The sequence below is a fragment of the Eublepharis macularius genome, chromosome 4 (genome assembly GCF_028583425.1).
Source record: "Eublepharis macularius isolate TG4126 chromosome 4, MPM_Emac_v1.0, whole genome shotgun sequence".
NCBI lineage: Eukaryota > Metazoa > Chordata > Lepidosauria > Squamata > Eublepharidae > Eublepharis > Eublepharis macularius.
The window spans coordinates 165,095,167-165,112,015 of record NC_072793.1 but is presented as its reverse complement, the minus strand read 5'-3'; the positions used below and the strand labels follow the sequence as shown (position 1 = coordinate 165,112,015).

The window sequence follows — 16,849 nt, the reverse complement described above, 5'->3', positions numbered from 1 at the left end:
AGGTGATTGGGCAGTGGCCATGGCTGCTCCTCACATTGCTGGAGGCCAGGTAGAGCCATCGTGGCACTGTCTCCCCTCAGCTCCCCAGCTGGGCCGCTAGAAGAGGAAGCTTGGCAACAACCCATGGGCCTCTTCTGCTTCTCAGCTCCCTACAACCTCCAGGTACATTCCCCTGGACAATCTTGCGAAAGGTGGCAAACCTACGCACAACCTTCTGCCCAGGGACAACATCCAAACTCTGTAGGGAGAGACTTAAAACCTCCCCCCACCAATCTGCTCCTTCACCCCTGTAAGTTTTCTCTTTCAGGGCAGGTGGAGTACACTTTGAATCTCAGTGAGAAAGGCGGACTGTAAATTATGTAAATAAAACCCTGTTCATGTACCTTCCCCTTGCAAAACGTGGAGGCAAACAGGGACACTGTTAAAAGGGAAGCAGGGATTTGGAGGAAGGAGCATCCCAGTCCCCCTGCTAAAAAAAGGGTTGGATGTCAAACGGGAGGAAGCAAAAGCAGGGGCCATGGGATTCCCTCTCCTCCCTTTATGTTCCCTGCCCCTCCCCCCAAGCCAGCAATGTGGAGAAGCTGAGGGGTGGGGAGAACACCTGCCATGGTGGAAGCTGGAGGGTGCAGACGGGGGGCTTCCCTTGTTCTCTGAGTTTAAAGTTAGCTAGAGGGAGGTGGAGGAAGCTCTATTATCCTGGGGTACAAGGGTTTCCAGGCAATTTTGTATTACCTCTAGGGGCCCCACGAGCAGAAACTCGCTGGTGACACCTTCTCCTGAGAAGATCCAACCCTTTGAGCTTGTCAGCCACAAACTTTTTTTATTTTAAAATATTATTCAGTAAAAAGAAATGTTGATACATAGATTTACAACTCAACTACAATTCTATAAACAAATCATATAGGTGTTGTTAAATTCAATTCTCCATCCTAGTCAAAATGACATCAAGTTTATTAAACTTATCTAACTTTCTGCCATGCAACATTTATGCAACACACAGGTTAGTTTATTCAACTGTACACATTCCTTTAGTTTCTCTAATCACTCTTCTTTATTTGGGATTATGTTCCTTTTCCAATATCTAGCAAAGACTAATTTTGCCAATGTTATGGCATTTAGAACAATTTTTTGAGTGTCTTCGGGAAGGAAGTCTACACGGTTAAACAAGAAACATTTAAGAAAAAAGAGTAACTCTTTGTTTATTCCTTGAGATGTAGTTCTAGAAATCATTTTCCAATCTTCTTTGGCTCTACTGAATTTCCACCACATATGTATAAAGCTCCACATATCCAACAATCACCGTTATCCTTTTGATTAATTTTAAGCTAATTTATGAGGGGGTAAATGCTACTGGCAAAACATTTTAATCATATTCTCTTCAGCCATAAGACTTACTGAAAAGTGCAAGCCACTTTTCAATGCTGATATTCAGAACTCAAGTTCCATAACAAATTCAGTCCCTGTTCCGTAGCTTTACAATATTTCCTACTGATTGCTGCCTAAATCTAACAAAAGATGATATATCTTAGGAAAAATTATTTTTTCCAGCTATTACTAATTTTTCAAAATCCATCACTTCTTTTCTTATTTCTTCTTTTCTTAACTCTGATTGTATAAAACTTTTAACCAACAGTCTCTCAGTGCATCAGCATCAGCAACCTTTTATTGGCATTCAGTAAAAAACAATTTACATCAAGCAGGGCAGAAACCAAAATACAGCAAAATCAGTTGACAGAGGAATTAACCATATACTCCCTAATCCACATAGCAATTGAGAAATACGATGCAACCGTATATGTAGTGTGGGGACAATGATCTGACAGTAAGAAACTAATCCTCTGTCAATATATTGTCGAAAGCTTTCATGGCCGGAGAACGATGGTGGTTGTGGATTTTCCGGGCTGTATAGCCATGGCCTTGGCATTGTAGTTCCTGACGTTTCGCAAGCAGCTGAGACTGGCATCTTCAGAGGTGTAGCACCAAAAGACAGAGATCTCTCAGTGTCACAGTATGTGATTTCACCTGCCAACATCTTCCCCACACTGTGACACTGAGAGAGCTGTCTTTCGGTGCGACATGTCTGAAGATGCCAGTCAGGAACTACAATGTCAAGACCACAGCTATACAGCCTGGAAAATCCACAACAACCATAATCCTCTGTCAGATTGACCCTGACGATTGATCAACAGAGGGCTAATCAAAGAGTCCCGCACGTGGACATAAAAGTCGCAATAAAACACGAATTACGGATTTGGGTTGCATCCTTCCACAAGGACATAGTTTATTGGGGTAGGGTGTGTTTGTAAATCTCCCAGACAGAATTTCAGAGGGTAAAACGTTAAAACATGCGAGCATAAAAGCTCAGTGGAAGCGAGGGAAAGACAGCGATGAGAAATAAGTGGCAGGGCTTTTGTACTTAGGAATGATTCCAAACTCCAATGGGGAGCAGTGAGAAAGGTTGACTATAAACAATGTAAATAAATAAATAAAGTATAACCAGTGTTGTTAGTTACAGCAATTGTGTTGTTGGTGTGAATATGGGAACAGAGTTGGCATGTTGATTTATTGCAGGCTCAGGGTCCATGTTTGTGTCAGAAAATACATTATTGTGAGTGAGAAGTTGATTAAGGTTAGGGGGCTGTCTGTGGGCAAGAAAGGGTTTGTCTCCCAGTGCTTGTGAGAGAAGATTATCATTGTCCAGCACAGGCTGCAAGAGATGCTTTAGGCTGATCCTGCACTGGGCAGGGGGTTGGACTAGATGGTCTGTATGGCCCCTTCCAACTCTATGATTCTATGATTCTAATTAATGAAGAGTTGAACAGTTTTAAGCTAAGAGCTGTATGTGGTGGTGTTCAGTTGTTTTTAGATTTATGCAGATTCCCCAATATAGGCTTTACTATCCTCCCATATAGAACTTTTAGATATCTCACTGCCAGTATTAATTTCACAGAACAGTTTCAGTTCTTCTTTTCAGCTAGTGCAGAACGTGGTCAGCCAGCCAGCCACCTGACTCCACCTTTCTGGTAATTTTCCATGCTCCTGCCCAGCTGGCATCCATCCTGGGCCAGGTAGTGTCTTGTGCTAATGGCATATGAGGCAGGGGTTTATGGTACTGGATCCATAAACTGCCATCTTAGCATGAGAGGGACCTGACTGCTAACAGAACCTTCTTTTCCCTGTACGCTGCAGTCTCAATCAGGCCCCTGCTCACAGGGGAACTGAATTCCAATGAAGGAATTTGCAATGCACATCTGATCAAAAGGAACCAGGGTGGACATGAGAAAAATATAACATGGTGTTAAACTATCATTTTCAAAAAGGAGGAGATGCTGGGCTGACATTAAGGATCTTTGTGTGATTTTCTTGTATAGTTTTGGCCACATAAGTTCCCTGATGTGAACTGTAGTATGAACGCCATCTAAAGTCTTTCCACAATTGGAGCATTTATATGATTTTGCTTGCATGTGTTCTGTGATGGTAAGCAAGGCCTGAACGATGACTGAAGCTCAGTACACATTTGAGCATTTGTATGTTTTTTTCCCCAGTACGGAATCTTTGATGAGAAGCAAGGCCTGAGCTGCATCTGAAGCTCATTCCACAGTCAGAGCATATGCATGGTTTCAGCCGTGTGTGCTCTTTGATAGGAAGCAAGACCTGAGTCGTGACTGAGCCTCAGTCTACATGCTGAGCGTTTATATGGTTTTTTTCCTGTATAGAATCTTTGATGAGAAGCAAGGCCTGAACTGCATCTGAAACTCATCCCACAGTCAGAGCATATATACGGTTTCTCTCCAGTATGGATTCTTCGATGAGAAGCACGGCCTGAGCTGTGAGTGAAGGTTTTTCCACATTCTGAGCATTTATATGGTTTCTCTCCTGTGTGGATTCTTTGATGGCAAGTGAGGGCTGAGCTGTGACTGAATCTCTTTCCACACTCAGAGCATGTATATGGTTTCTCCCCTGTGTGTATTCTTTGATGGGAAACAAGGCCTGAGCTGTGACTGAAGCTCTTTCCACACTCACAGCATGTATATGGTTTTTCTCCTGTGTGGATTCTTCGATGGGAAGCAAGCGCTGAGCTATGATTGAAGATCTTTCCGCAGTCAGAGCATGTATATGGTTTCTCCCCAGTATGGATTCTTTGATGGAAAATGAGACCTGAGCTGTGACTGAAGCTCTTTCCACACTCAGAGCATACATATGGTTTCTCTCCTGTGTGAATTCTTTGATGAGAAGCAAGGCCTGAGTTGCGTGTAAAGCTCTTCCCACACTGAGAGCATGTATATGGTTTCTCCCCTGTGTGGATTGTTTGATGGGAAGCAAGGCCTGAGCTGTGACTGAAACTCTTTCCACACTCAGAGCATGTATATGGTTGCTCTCCTGTATGGATTCTTTGATGAGAAGCAAGGCCCGAATTGCGTGTGAAGCTCTTTCCGCAGTTAGAGCATGAATATGGTTTCTCTCCTGTGTGAATTCTTTGATGGGATGTAAGGCCTGAGCTGTGACTGAAGCTCTTTTCACACAAAGAGCAAGCATACGGTTTCTCTCCTGTGTGGATTCTATGATGAGAAGCAAGGCCTGAGCTGTGACTGAAATTCTTTCCACAGTCAGAACATGTATATGGTTTCTCTCCTGTGTGGATTCTTTGATGGGAAGCAAGGGTTGAGCTGTGAGTAAAGCTCCTTTCACACACAGAACATGTGTATGGTTTCTCTCCTGAGTGAATTCTTTGATGGGAAGCAAGGGCTGAGCTGTGATTGAAGCTCTTTCCACAGTTAGAGCATGTATATGGTTTCTCCCCTGTGTGGATTCTTTGATGAGAAGCCAGGTCTGAGCTGTGATTGAAGCTCTTTCCACATTCACAGCATGTATATGGTTTCTCTCCTGTGTGGATTCTTTGATGGGAAGCAAGGGCTGATCTGTAAGTGAAGCTCTTTTCACACTCAGCGCATGAATATGGTTTCTCCCCTGTGTGGATTCTTTTATGGGAAGCAAGGCCTGAGTAGCAAGTGAAAGTTTTTCCACATTCTGAGCATCTGTGAGATTTCTTCACTGTCTGTAGTCTTCCATGGAAAATAAGGATTTTGTTGATGCCCATCCTATATTCTGACCACTTCCATTGTTTCTCCTCATGTTGCAGTCTCTGTTCTGAGATTTTGTGTGAAATGCCAATTAAGCTTTTTGCCCGGTGAAGGACATTAATGCTTTCCTCCCCTTTATTTTGTTTTTGTATTGAAGTAAACTTGACACATTCGGATACGCTAGATTCCTTCCTTCCCTTCTGCTTTGCTTCAGTTTTCCTTCCCTGCTCTTCTTCTGCTTTCTTGGTTTCCCACTCTGTAAGAATAAAGGGAGAAACTAAATTGAGAAACTAAATAACAGAATGAAAAATATCAAGTGAGGATATAGTTCCTGACATGTTTTCAATCATTTCTTTTCATTGATATCAAGTGATATGAAATGCACTGCAATGGAAGTTTGCTGGGTAAGCTTGGGTCAATCACATACTCTCAGCCTAACCTACTCTATAGGGTTGTTGTACAGGAAAAAATAGAGGACACACACATTGCATTGGACTTGGAAACTCTCGAAAGCTTACACTCTGAAAATTTTGTTGGTCTCTAAGGTACCACTGGACCCAAATCCTGCTGTTCTGTAGACCAACATGGCTACACCTACCTGAATCTTGACTTGTTAACCATGTAGGCATTCTTTGAGACTTGGTATTACCTTTCCTAACATAAGGAATGCATGATATCTGGTCTTCAGTGAATGTGGTTTTAAACAGCTTCCATGTATCCTCTAGGGATTTTACTGTCTTGTGTTGTGTTTCCCTTTTAGCTTCCTTCTAAGTATTCCCCTCATTTTTTCTCAAGTTCCTTCTTTTGAAATCAAATGTTACTGTTTTGGGTTTTAGGGGTAAATTTCCATTGCATTTCTTATATGCAATATCTTGTACTGTTTTTATTGCATTGTTTTCTTTATAAACCAATCTTATCATACCGATTATTATATGTATAATAATATTGCTACTGTTATACTACGGTTTTTAAAGTCTGTAATCTGCCTTGAGTCACAGTGAGAAAGGCAGAAAATAATAAATGAATAAACAAACACACAAATAACCTTGGTGAACAAGTGAAGGGTAGAAGCCAACCCAAAGGGTACTACCTAGTATTGCAAATAGTATATCCCATACTCAGACTTGAACAACCTGGAGTGCGATGGGTTAATCCAAACACAGAACTGTGTCAAATCTAAATGTCATGAATTACATGTATAGTAGCCTGAGTATTGGACTATGGAGGTCTCTGTCTGGAACTACTTATTTTGTAGGAAGTGTCCTGTACCTGGTTGGGTGGACTCCTCAGGAGTCAGTTCTTTGACCACCTGGCCTCTGAGGCAAGAGGAGCTGGAACTGGTGCTGGAGCACAGGGCTTGCACCCGGTGGCCCAGCTGGTCCAGCACTGCAGCCTTCTCAAGCCTCAGCTTGAATAGGCCGAGAGGTGACCTGGCTTAGCAGCATCTGTTGGCAGGTACTGGAGCTCAGGAGGCTGCCTTGTGCTCAGGCCAGGGTCCTGTAAGGAACCGCCGTTCTCAGCACTCTGCTCTGGGGTTACAGTGAGGTCGCGTACAGCCAGTCTGACATTTCTCCTCCTGTGTGCCTCTTCAGCCTGGGCCCTCTGACGTCACTATTCTTGCAGAGTATCAGTGGGTCCCTCGGGACTACAGCCCCAGTACGTCTCCTGCCTGGCAGAAGCTCAGCGGCTGTCTCAGGGGATGGCAGTGTGGGCTCACTTGCTGGTTCTGGCAGAGTGGCTTCTGATAGAGCTGGGGTGCAGCAGATGTCTCTGCCATGTCAAGATCTTCCTGGACCTTCTGACCCTTCGGCCCAAGCCTCACAGGACTTTCTCCTGAACACTCTAGCTCAGGCCACTCTTGGCTAAAATCAGTCATAGGTCTGGTCAGAGGAGGGGTCATTGGGGGTTATGACAGGAAGTGGTTGATGCGCTTCAGGCCTAGTATTGCTCACAATCCACTGTTCTTTTTAAGAACGGTGAAGACTGAATAGACCTCCAAAGAGCTTTCTCGTGATGGTACTTGGTGTCTCTTATTTCAATAAGATGTTGGGTGGCAACTAACATCCTTGTTTGTTTTTCACAGCAATCATGATGTATTGGATCAGATGAATTTGTCTCAAATGGTTGTACCACCATTCTTAGCACCTATCTTGGGGTTCACCCCTCCTGCCCACCGTTCCAAGTGCTGATTACAGCCGCTCAGACTCCTAGCAGGCCTCCAGGGAGGGTGAACAACCCTTCTTGCTTGAGACTCACCAGTCTCCGAGTTCTTTACTCTGGGGGGATCTTGCACACAGTCGGTCAAACACTCGAGACACAAGACTTATATAAAACAGATGTTTTATTAACTTAGAAGAGTGTGTGCAGGTTGCAGGAACCACTCTATTAAGGCACAAGCAAAAGGCATAAAAATAACAAACAGCTTGGCTATTCTTTACTAAGCTAACTGACTAAAAACAAAAGCTTGCCAACTTGCATTTCTCTGAAGAGGCTTGAGGCTCATACTCACAAACAAAGTCCATAAACCATGCCCGGCAGGTACAGGCATCTCAGGCCTGACAAGAAGCAAAGTCTCTCACATGCTGATGGAATAAGGTAGCATGGAATGATCCAACAAAGTCTCAGTGAGTGTGTGTAGCGGCGTGGTCAGAACTGAGAGGAGCCATCTTTTCTATGACTGTCAGCCAATCAGAGGCACACTTGCAATCAGCGTTACTAGCCTGAGAACTGAGAAGGAGTACGTGTGGAGCCAAGACTCCCTTGTCTCTCAAGGACGCCTTCCCTAGGCAACAGCTCACAGGTGCAATTCATTAACAGCTGCACATTCCACTCCCAGGGTGTCAGGCCAAAACTGGGCCTGCAAGATCTTAGAAGCCTGAACCAATGTAGGCATTTGGGCTCAATATGGCTCTGCTAGACAGCACCCTGTCAGAAACTGCTGGGGCTTGAACCCCGAAATTGGGCGCTTTGCTGCCATTGTCACTTTAGGGTGAGCTGATCCCAGTGGCTACAGGAAGCTCTGAACCTCACGAAAGACTTCACCCACAAACCTGGACATTTTTTCCTGAGGAAGAAGCAAACAGAAACTTCCCAAGGGACGTTGTGCTGTTAACATTCCACCCTTCCCATCCTGACACTCTGTTTGCTCCTGTGTCCTGACAGACGTCTCCTTAGTGATTTTGGGCCCTGGTGCCAAATTTAGCACAGTCTTGGCTTCTTGGCATTTGATCCTTTGAATTTGTCCCTGGCTGCTAGTTCCCTGGACACTGCTTAGCTACCCACGATTCTGGTTCTGACCATTCCAGAAGTCTATTGTTCACTTCCCAGGCAGGGTGAAAGAATGAGAACTAGCCCCAAGTGGCAGACTTCTGATATCATTCCAAGATACCATGCAAAGATTTGATAAAATCCTCTCTCACTAGCCTAGTTCCATGTTAGGGTTAAGGACTCTGTTGTCTTTTCCTGTGGTATCTCTGCCTCCGGTGAAGGCTCTTGCACTTCAAAAGGAAGTGCTGATAATGCTTTGTTGTCAGCAGGCCTTTTTCTTATTTTTGCATGTGCTCTAGTTATCTTTAAGGTGAGCCAGAACTTGGAGCCACGCTAGGTCAAGCTGGAAACTGAGGCACACAAATCAGCCGCAGCTGGTGCTGCGCCAGGAGAGCACGAGGGCTTAATCCCAAAGACGCAGAATAATACAGGCTGGGTGTCACACATGAGAAGATGGAGGCCCCAGGCCCCAGGAGAAAGCCACAGACAAGCTGGGTGTCGGCATCACACCAGACAAGGATGAAGCCAAGGTTTAGAGTGAAGAATGGCAGCGGAGATGCCAGGAGAATGCTGTGCACCCGTTACAGCCGGCATTCGGCGACACTGATACCCTGGTTACACATGGGCGCATCGGGAAATGTGTGCCTTATTGTAGGGGTCTCTTGGGAGAGGGAGCAGGAAAGTGGCATTGCAGTCAGTTAGTCTCGCCTCCAACCCGTTGCTGCCCAGTTTGTTAATGCTAAATTGATCCATTTGGATCCCTATTTCATGTTTGACAGAGACCTGAAATCCTGCTCCCCAAGATAACTTCCCACTAGAACAAAAGTATAGGGGGAAAAAGTTTTCCATCGGACAATTCGATAGCTACCTGCCAATTTCTCTTCTTCCATGGCGACTTGTACAAACGGCACTTCCTCTGCTTCCAGCCAGGAGGTGAAGTCAGGCTTGGGAATCAGAAGTCCTTATTTGAGAAGAGAACATTGGTTATTTCTGGCTACAAACAAATTTTCAGACATTACTAACCAGCAGGTCTGTGCAACCTCCCCTCCAGCCCATGAGCAGAGAAGAATGGGTGGCAGAATGCTTTACTCCTCGGCATAAGTATGCTGCTGGGGCTACTGCTGCAAACAGAAAGCATCCGTCTCCTACTCAATGGGGCCTCTGCTTATCCAGCATATTTTGAAAGCATCCTGGAAAAGTACTCTGGGGAAGCGAAGCCGGTAGTATACATCCAGCTATAAGTTACTACAGGGAAAGGATGTCCTAACCTAGAGAACAGCTTTCTCCCTTGTGGAACGCATGAAAGGACCTTATACTGAAAGAGACCATTGGTTCAGCAAGGTCAGTATTATCTACTCAGACTGGAAGTGGCTCTCCAGAGTTTCAGGCTAAGATCTTTCACCTCACCTACTAACCTGATCCTTAACTGAAGATGCTAGGAATTGAACCCAGGACCTGGGCCGATTCCAGATGGCCCAAAATTGCGGTTTTTCTGCGTAAATAATCGCTTACCGGCCACGTGTTCACTTTCGTCTCCATCCGCTTTGTCTCGCAGCGTTGTGCACATTTGCGCAGTTCGATGTGCGCAAATGTGCAACTGCGCAAATGGCACCCGGTCTTAAAAAAAAATTAAGGGAATATTGTTGCCGGCTGGCCGGCAAAGGAAGGAGGGAAAGGGGAGGGCCTCTCCGCGGCGACGAAGCGTCCAGAAGTGTGCAAACCCGCAATACCATGTTCACACCGTCCGCTTATAGAGCGCAACTGAGCGCCATGGACCGCAGGTAAGCCGGGACGGGAAATTGTGGGTTTTTATGAGTGAGGTCGCTGAAAAAGCGAAAGCACTCGCTCTATTTGTGCCCGTCTGGAATCGGCCCTGCTGCATGCCAAGCAGATGGCTACAAACTAAATGAGCGGAGAATGGCAAAGAAACAGATCTGCTATTCATGTGTTTGGTGAGTTCCCTACAATGCAGTATTAACATATTAACAATAGCAACAGTTCCTGCTCTGGCAGAAAGGGAAAGCTGTACCGAGAGAGGTCAGATTCTCGTAATTCTCCATCATGACTTCTCTATAAAGAGCCTTTTGGCCCGGATCCAGCAGAGCCCACTCCTCCTCTGAGAAGCGCACAGCCACCTCCTCGAAGGTTACCAGACCCTGAAAGATGGAAGGAAACATGTCCCCTTCAGCAAGGACAAGGAGCCAGGAGCGGTTTTCTGTGGCATTCCCAGCCTTTCTTGTCAGCAGTTCTGACAAATGCAAAGGGCAAGAGATTCCTTCAGACACAGGGGGTGGAAAAGAGGACAGAAGCACCTGGGGTCTCCCCTCCCTTCTCCCCTCTGATTCCTTTCCTACCTGATCAGGCTGCATCGATGGTCCGTCTGCTCCAACGCACTGAAGGGAATTCCCAGAATATCCATAAGGCATCATTCCAGGGCCTGCGATGGAGACAAAAAAAATGGGAAGATACTTAGCCTGTCACTACTTGGCCCAATCCCAGATGCTGGAGCTCACCTTTAAAGCCCTATATGGCCAGGGCTACGGAGAGCCACCATGGTTCCCTGGACAAAGATTGCATCTCCCCCTGCCCCCTTCATCCCTGATCCAAACCAAATATCATAACAACGCCAATCCCTTAGCTTGTTGTTACCCCGAATAGAATAACAATGGCTCATTAGGTAAAAAACATTAAAGGAGAAAGGCCCGAGATTATTGAAGTATGGATTTTAAGTTAGGATTCACACAGTGCCCATTGCAATGGGATATTTCAAATACCAACCAACAAGTACAGGTCAACGCTGAAATTCTGGGCTGTGTAAATTGTGTGTAAAAACTTAAAAGCATGGAAGAAAATAGGAGTGTGGGGGAAAGACCATGTCCTGGTCTAGTGATTTTTGTGTGTCTGATTAACTTAAGTGAAACTAGCATGTGGCTCCTGCCCCTCTTGGTTCAAATGAATGAGGATGAACACAAGTGCCCATAGGACGTTACACGAGACTCTGGATCAAAGTGGATACAGAATACTTTTCTAAAACAAAAGCACTGGAAGAACTGGATGACCAGCTAAAACTGCATTCTGACTGCCTGTTTGGGTTCTTATCCTATTATTTTGCTACAAACAACTGTTATACGGACAGGTACAGCCCAGAGTACCTGTGGATTTCAAGAACACACATACACAAGCCTCGCCACCATATTGCTGAAAGAAAGTTTCATTAAGTTCTCCCTCTGGGCTTCATTTAGTCCTTTTTCACAACTTACAACAGCAGGCAATGGCAAATCTGCTGCTCTCTTGGTCTTCTTTCCCAACCATCATTTTCATAGCATATCTTACAGGAGAAGACTCTCTGCCTGTATCTCTGAATTAAACAGGATGAGCCTCCAGTTTTATACATATCCAGAAGTAAATCCTATTCTGTTCGATGGAATTTACTTCTTAATAAACATGCTTAAATGCAGGCAGACTGCTTTGGGAAGTTCTAATCCCATGGACCTATGTCTAGAATAAATCTCACTAAAATCAAGAAAAGCAATAGGCTTGGGCTAAGGCACACATACCAGAGCAGAAGCTACACTGAACAAACAGCCCAGTCTTATGAATATTTACTTATCATGAAATTAAGTTGTACTGTCTTCAGTGGGATTTAATTCCAGGACAGCATGCTTTTTAATATTGCTGCCTTAACGGCTTTGATAAGCTCTGTTGTTAACAGGTCTCTTATATTTACAGGAGATCTTCTATCCTTAACCCAAAAGAGACAGATTCCATGTGAAAGGAATCAGACACAATCCAAAAACTATTTAACAAGTTTATTTCAGCAATGCAACAACGTTTGCTGACTTCTAAAAAGGGCTCTGGGAATTGTCCCGAGATCTTTATTACAGGTCACTGGTAGTCAGGTAAAAGATAAAATGTTCACCAGAAGCAGGCCTTTTGAAAAGAGCCTGAAATTTCATATATTTACTCCTGGGAGAGTAGATTGGCCCTGTCTCTATAAAACTGCGCTTCCCAAGTCAAAACAGATGATAATAATATACACAGTAATAAACATACAGCTAGCAATGGAAATCACAAAATAGAGGGCCTCAAAACCGAGATCAGAACAGAACCCATCAACTTTACTAACCAAAGATCAGCGCCTCGTCTCCAAAAGAGATACAACAATCCCCCCTGTGAAAGGCAGAAAGGGAATGAATTCCCCTGGGTTGCCAGGGAAGAAAAATGCATCATTCTAGAGCCACCACTCTCAAAGCCCTGCTCCTTCTTCAAGGCCACCGAGCACCAGCAACCGCTATTATCTGGAACTCCATTGCACAGGCTGATCAAAATGCAGGGTGGTGGTGATTCTCGTGGGGAGAAGGTGCTCCATCAGAGAACGTTTGGAAGGGAGTAACTAAAATGAACAAACGAGTCTTCGTTTACATTTCACATTCCAGTCCTTTTATGACAGCACTCTCTCCTCCCGCTGCCTCTTGGCTGGAATTCCAAGCGCTGGCTTGGGCCTATAAAATTGCTGATGCACTTTTTAAAAATCGTGGGTGAACTCAAGGCAAACTAACATCCCTCCTCCACAGACTGAAGAGGGACATAGAAGTGGCTCTTGGATTTCAGGCTTACTTGGATGAAGGCAGCTAAGTAGAAAGATGCCCCATTAAATATACCCTCCTTACCCAGAAAGGTGGCACTTCCATTGCACTCCTGCTTGATCTCCTGAAAGAATAATTCCTGCTCAGGAACTGCCAGAGCATGCTCCACTCCGTCCGATGGTCCCTGAAAGAGCAGAGAAGGAATTAGGAAAGGACCGGTGCTGGTGAACATCTGGGAAAGTAGGCTGAATGGACTCTTTCTTGGATGATTTCCTAGTAAAAAACGGGCCCTTGGACAGAAGGGATTATGAAGGTGGCCTCTTCCATATTGTCTAGAAACCGTCTCCTCTGCGCTTCTGGCTTCATGTTCTTTACCTGGCTCTGGAGGAAGCCTTCTGCCAGGGCCATCTCCTGGGAACTGGTCTCTCGCCCGCGTTCTCTGACCCAGCTCTCTCTCTCTGGAGGCAAGGCAGTAAGGATCTCCTTGTTCTTCCGCCTGTTTCTTTGTTAAGGTCAAGAACAGCAGAACAAACGTGGTTGCTAAGGCCAACAAGGTGTTCCGTGAGCAGTGTGTCACCCTCTCCAGGCAGATGAGACAGAAAGCAAAGGAAGCTGGTTAGGAGCTGAGACTTCTCTCTGTAAGGAAAAAAGGAAGTTCCTTCAGTGATGCCTATGGACAGAAGTGGTGGACAGAAGAAGAGCCCTGCAAGATCAGACCCACCTCGCCCGGCCAGAATCCTTTTTCCTGTGTGGACATCCGGTTGCCATCCCCTGCTGCTGCCCACCTCCTTATAACTGATCTTCACAGATAACCTGCTCCTAAACATGGAGGGTCTGTTAGCCACTGATAAGCATATCCCCAATGAAAGTGTGCAGTCCCCCTTCAAAATCACAACCACATCTTCAGCAGTGAACTCCATAGACATATTTATTTACGTCATTTATAATCCGCCTTTCTCACTGAGACTCAAAGTGGATTACATGGTATGAGTCAGGACAATCAGTATTACAACATTTCAGTTTACATGTAATAGGTATATACATTCAATGTGCAAGATTTAAAGACACAGACAGAGAAAGTTTAAAGATTTAATAGTGTTGAAATAGAGCATAGACAAATGTCATGATTGATATATTAAACAACATATGAACTACACAGTAAAATCATACTTATAGCAATAGTAGTGCACTTTATGATTCCCCATTGTTTATAGAAATAGTATTGAAGTCTGTGGTCCCTCATTATCCCTTTACTGATGGATCTATTGAGGCTACTTTCTTAGAATACAGCCCTCCCATCTGAGCAAAAAGCCTTCTTGAACAATTTGGTTTTGCATCGTTTATGGAAGGCCAGAAGAATGAGAGCTTTCCTAACCTCCTCAGGCAAGCCATTCCATAAAATGGGGGCCATCACAGAGAACGCCCATGTTTGGGCAGCTGTTGATTATGCCCATGTGCAACGGGGCAGTTGCAGAAGACCCTGTTCACATGAGCGAAGCTGCCATGGTAGAATATAGGGAAAGAGGCAGTCCCATAGATACAATGCACCAAGGCCACAGAGAGCTTTGTAGGTGATAGCCAATACCTTGAATTGGGCTTGGTAACTGATAGGAAGCCAAATGCAGTGACTGTAGAATGGGAGTAATATTCATGGTTCTTCTAGTTCCTAGCTTCCCTCTCTCTATTCTGACACTGTGGGACAGGGAGAAAAAATTCTCTATTGTTGTGCAATTTTATAAACTTTTTTCATACCCTCCCTCCCCCTGCATTAGCAGTTTTCTCCCTAAACCCAAAGCCATAAATGTTTCAGTCTTTAGAGAAGGAGCTGCCATTCCATCAGTGTTTGACTGTCTACCTCTTCACCTTTTTTGGCTCCACAAGATCTTTTTTGAGACACCAGAAATGCATGCAGAGCTCCAAAATGTGGCAACACTGTAGACTGGTTCACAGGAATTATAACATGGACTATTTGTTTCCAAAGGCTTTCTTGATAATGGCAGGAATCTTGGGGGGCGGGGGGGATGACAAACGTGGGGTTTGTTATTTTATTATCGTTTTAAATTGAATTTTTAAAAAACAAAACTTTTATTGTAGGTCACCTTAAAATTGAGGAAAGGCAGGAAATGAATGTTGTAATAAACAAATAGATAGATAAATAACAGCCAGTAATAATCCTTCATAATCCCCTTCTGCTTGTCCTCACTACCCTTGGCCAGTATCAGTTCATCATCAGTATAAACAAGTCCACAAGGACTTGTGCGGAGGCATCTCATTCACCCTCCCGTGCTATTTCCTCTTTCCATTGCTGTAGTCTCTCCCCTCTTCCTGCTTCCTTCTCTCCCACCCACCACCCACCCACTACTTTACCTGTCTCCCTCCACATTTTCAGCTTTCCCTCTACCTGCAGCAGCCTCTAACCAGGAAAACTATGACCCAATCGTGTGCTGCCAGCCACTGGGCTGGCATGGTAGCAAACCCATAAGGAGCACCTTGTGGGGGAGGTACCTCATTTCCCCCTACATCCCCACCATTTCCCCTCATTTCCTCTTCCTGGCAACCCTCATATCCTTTCCCCACCTCCTTCTCAGCTACCCACCAACCTACCTTTAATCTACCCCTCCCATCTTCAACAATATTTATTACTTATTTACTTAATCTATACACCACCATTCTACATAATGGGGACCCAAAGCAGCTTACATCACTCTCCTCTCCTCCATGTTATCATCACAACTATCCTGCGGGATAAGCGAGGCTATGTGAGACTAGTTCAAAGTCACCTAGTCAGCTTCACAGCAGAGAGGAGATAAAAACCTGGGTCTCCCAGGTCCTAGTCTAAAACTCTAACTACTGTACTACACTGGCTTTTGTGGGGTTGCTCCTGTTGAACATTGGCAAGCTTCCAGACCTGGGTGAGTTACGCAACGTGGGTGGTAGCAAGTCACCCAGTGGTTGCTGGCAGGCCTGGCAAAACGAGTCCTCCCCAAAGGCCAAAACAGCCATGGAGAGGGACTGGACAAAACAAGGCTTGAAGGTTGGCAATGCTGTTGTGGTTGCCAAGCAAAGGCCACTGAGGGCATTCATTTCTTAAAGCTGCAGGTGTTCCTTTTATCATTTGGGGGGGTTTTAACTCCCCAAGAAATGATAGGACGTTTTGGAGTCATCATAGGTCGAAGGCGACTGGGCAGGCACATAACACACAAGAAATACATACATGTGTGTGTGCACGCGTTTGTGCCCTGGCTCTTACCCCGGGGGGCCGGGCCTCCCCCGCGCTCTGCTTTGCTCCCCCTCCACCCTGTAACCCCTACAGCTGTCTCAGGGCGCCTCGGGGTTTGAAATGAGGCGTCGCCGCACCCACCCACCCCTCCGTTGTAGAGAGGAAACCGAGGGTGCTGCAGCGAGCGGTGGGCGAGGAAACGGAGGCTGCATCCAGGCGGGGAGGGGGCGCTGCTTGCTTGTCGGGGAGCAAGAACCAGTGTGGGCTTGCTTGCTTGCTCTAGAGGAGCAGCACACACATGCGTCCATCTACAACCTGGGGTTGCTTTTGGATCCAGCCCGATCTCGGCACGTTTCTTAGCCCCGTCCAACCCTCCCCGGGTCTTTTGAGCCCACTTCCCACCGCGCGCTCCTTCCTGCGACTCCCCTCAGACGCTTTGGCAGGCAGCTCACCCGATCCTCGGGGGGGGGGGGCGCGCAGGGCTGACGCATGCGTCAAAGCCGCCTTCCCACCGAGGGTGCTTCTGGTAGGAAGGGGCTCCCCGGTCCTTCCTTCCACTCCAAGAGCGCCGACTCGCTCCCTTTAACCCTCGATTGCGCTTCTGCCAGAAACAAAGCGGTCGGAGGGAGGAAAGGCGGTGCACCCCCCTGAGCGCTCCTCCCCATCCCTGAAAAATTGCTTCTGCATCTTTGGTG

At 45.7% G+C, this 16,849-nt stretch overlaps 3 protein-coding genes across 5 annotated transcripts in view; 2 read left to right on the top strand and 1 right to left on the bottom strand.

Annotated features, from left to right (window-relative positions):
- The window catches only part of LOC129329399 (E3 ubiquitin-protein ligase TRIM7-like), a 39,227-nt gene extending 35,447 nt beyond the window's left edge, over positions 1-3,780 (top strand). The window contains exon 8 of the mRNA XM_054978960.1: positions 3,717-3,780. Coding sequence (XP_054834935.1) covers positions 3,717-3,742 — 26 coding nt within the window. The 3' untranslated portion in view covers positions 3,743-3,780. The remainder of the gene's footprint in view (positions 1-3,716) is intronic.
- LOC129329361 (zinc finger protein 208-like) overlaps positions 1-16,849 on the top strand; it is a 192,776-nt gene that overhangs the window by 136,138 nt on the left and 39,789 nt on the right. The window lies entirely within an intron of this gene.
- LOC129329373 (zinc finger protein 883-like) lies at positions 813-16,623 on the bottom strand. Of its 3 annotated transcripts, XM_054978915.1 has the most exons (9): positions 16,607-16,623; positions 14,520-14,626; positions 13,656-13,753; positions 13,310-13,570; positions 13,019-13,118; positions 10,703-10,785; positions 10,378-10,504; positions 9,217-9,309; positions 813-5,337 (listed from the first exon to the last, which is right to left on the bottom strand). In XM_054978915.1, the coding sequence occupies exons 4-9, from the start codon at positions 13,340-13,342 to the stop codon at positions 3,602-3,604; spliced, it is 2,172 nt and encodes a 723-aa protein (XP_054834890.1). In that variant the 5' UTR covers positions 13,343-13,570; positions 13,656-13,753; positions 14,520-14,626; positions 16,607-16,623; the 3' UTR covers positions 813-3,601. The 3 variants fall into 3 exon arrangements, with proteins under 3 accessions (XP_054834890.1, XP_054834891.1, XP_054834892.1); XM_054978916.1 differs by lacking the exon at positions 14,520-14,626 and having other exon boundaries at positions 16,607-16,618; XM_054978917.1 differs by lacking the exons at positions 10,378-10,504; positions 13,019-13,118; positions 13,310-13,570; ... (1 more) ...; positions 14,520-14,626; positions 16,607-16,623 and having other exon boundaries at positions 10,703-10,782.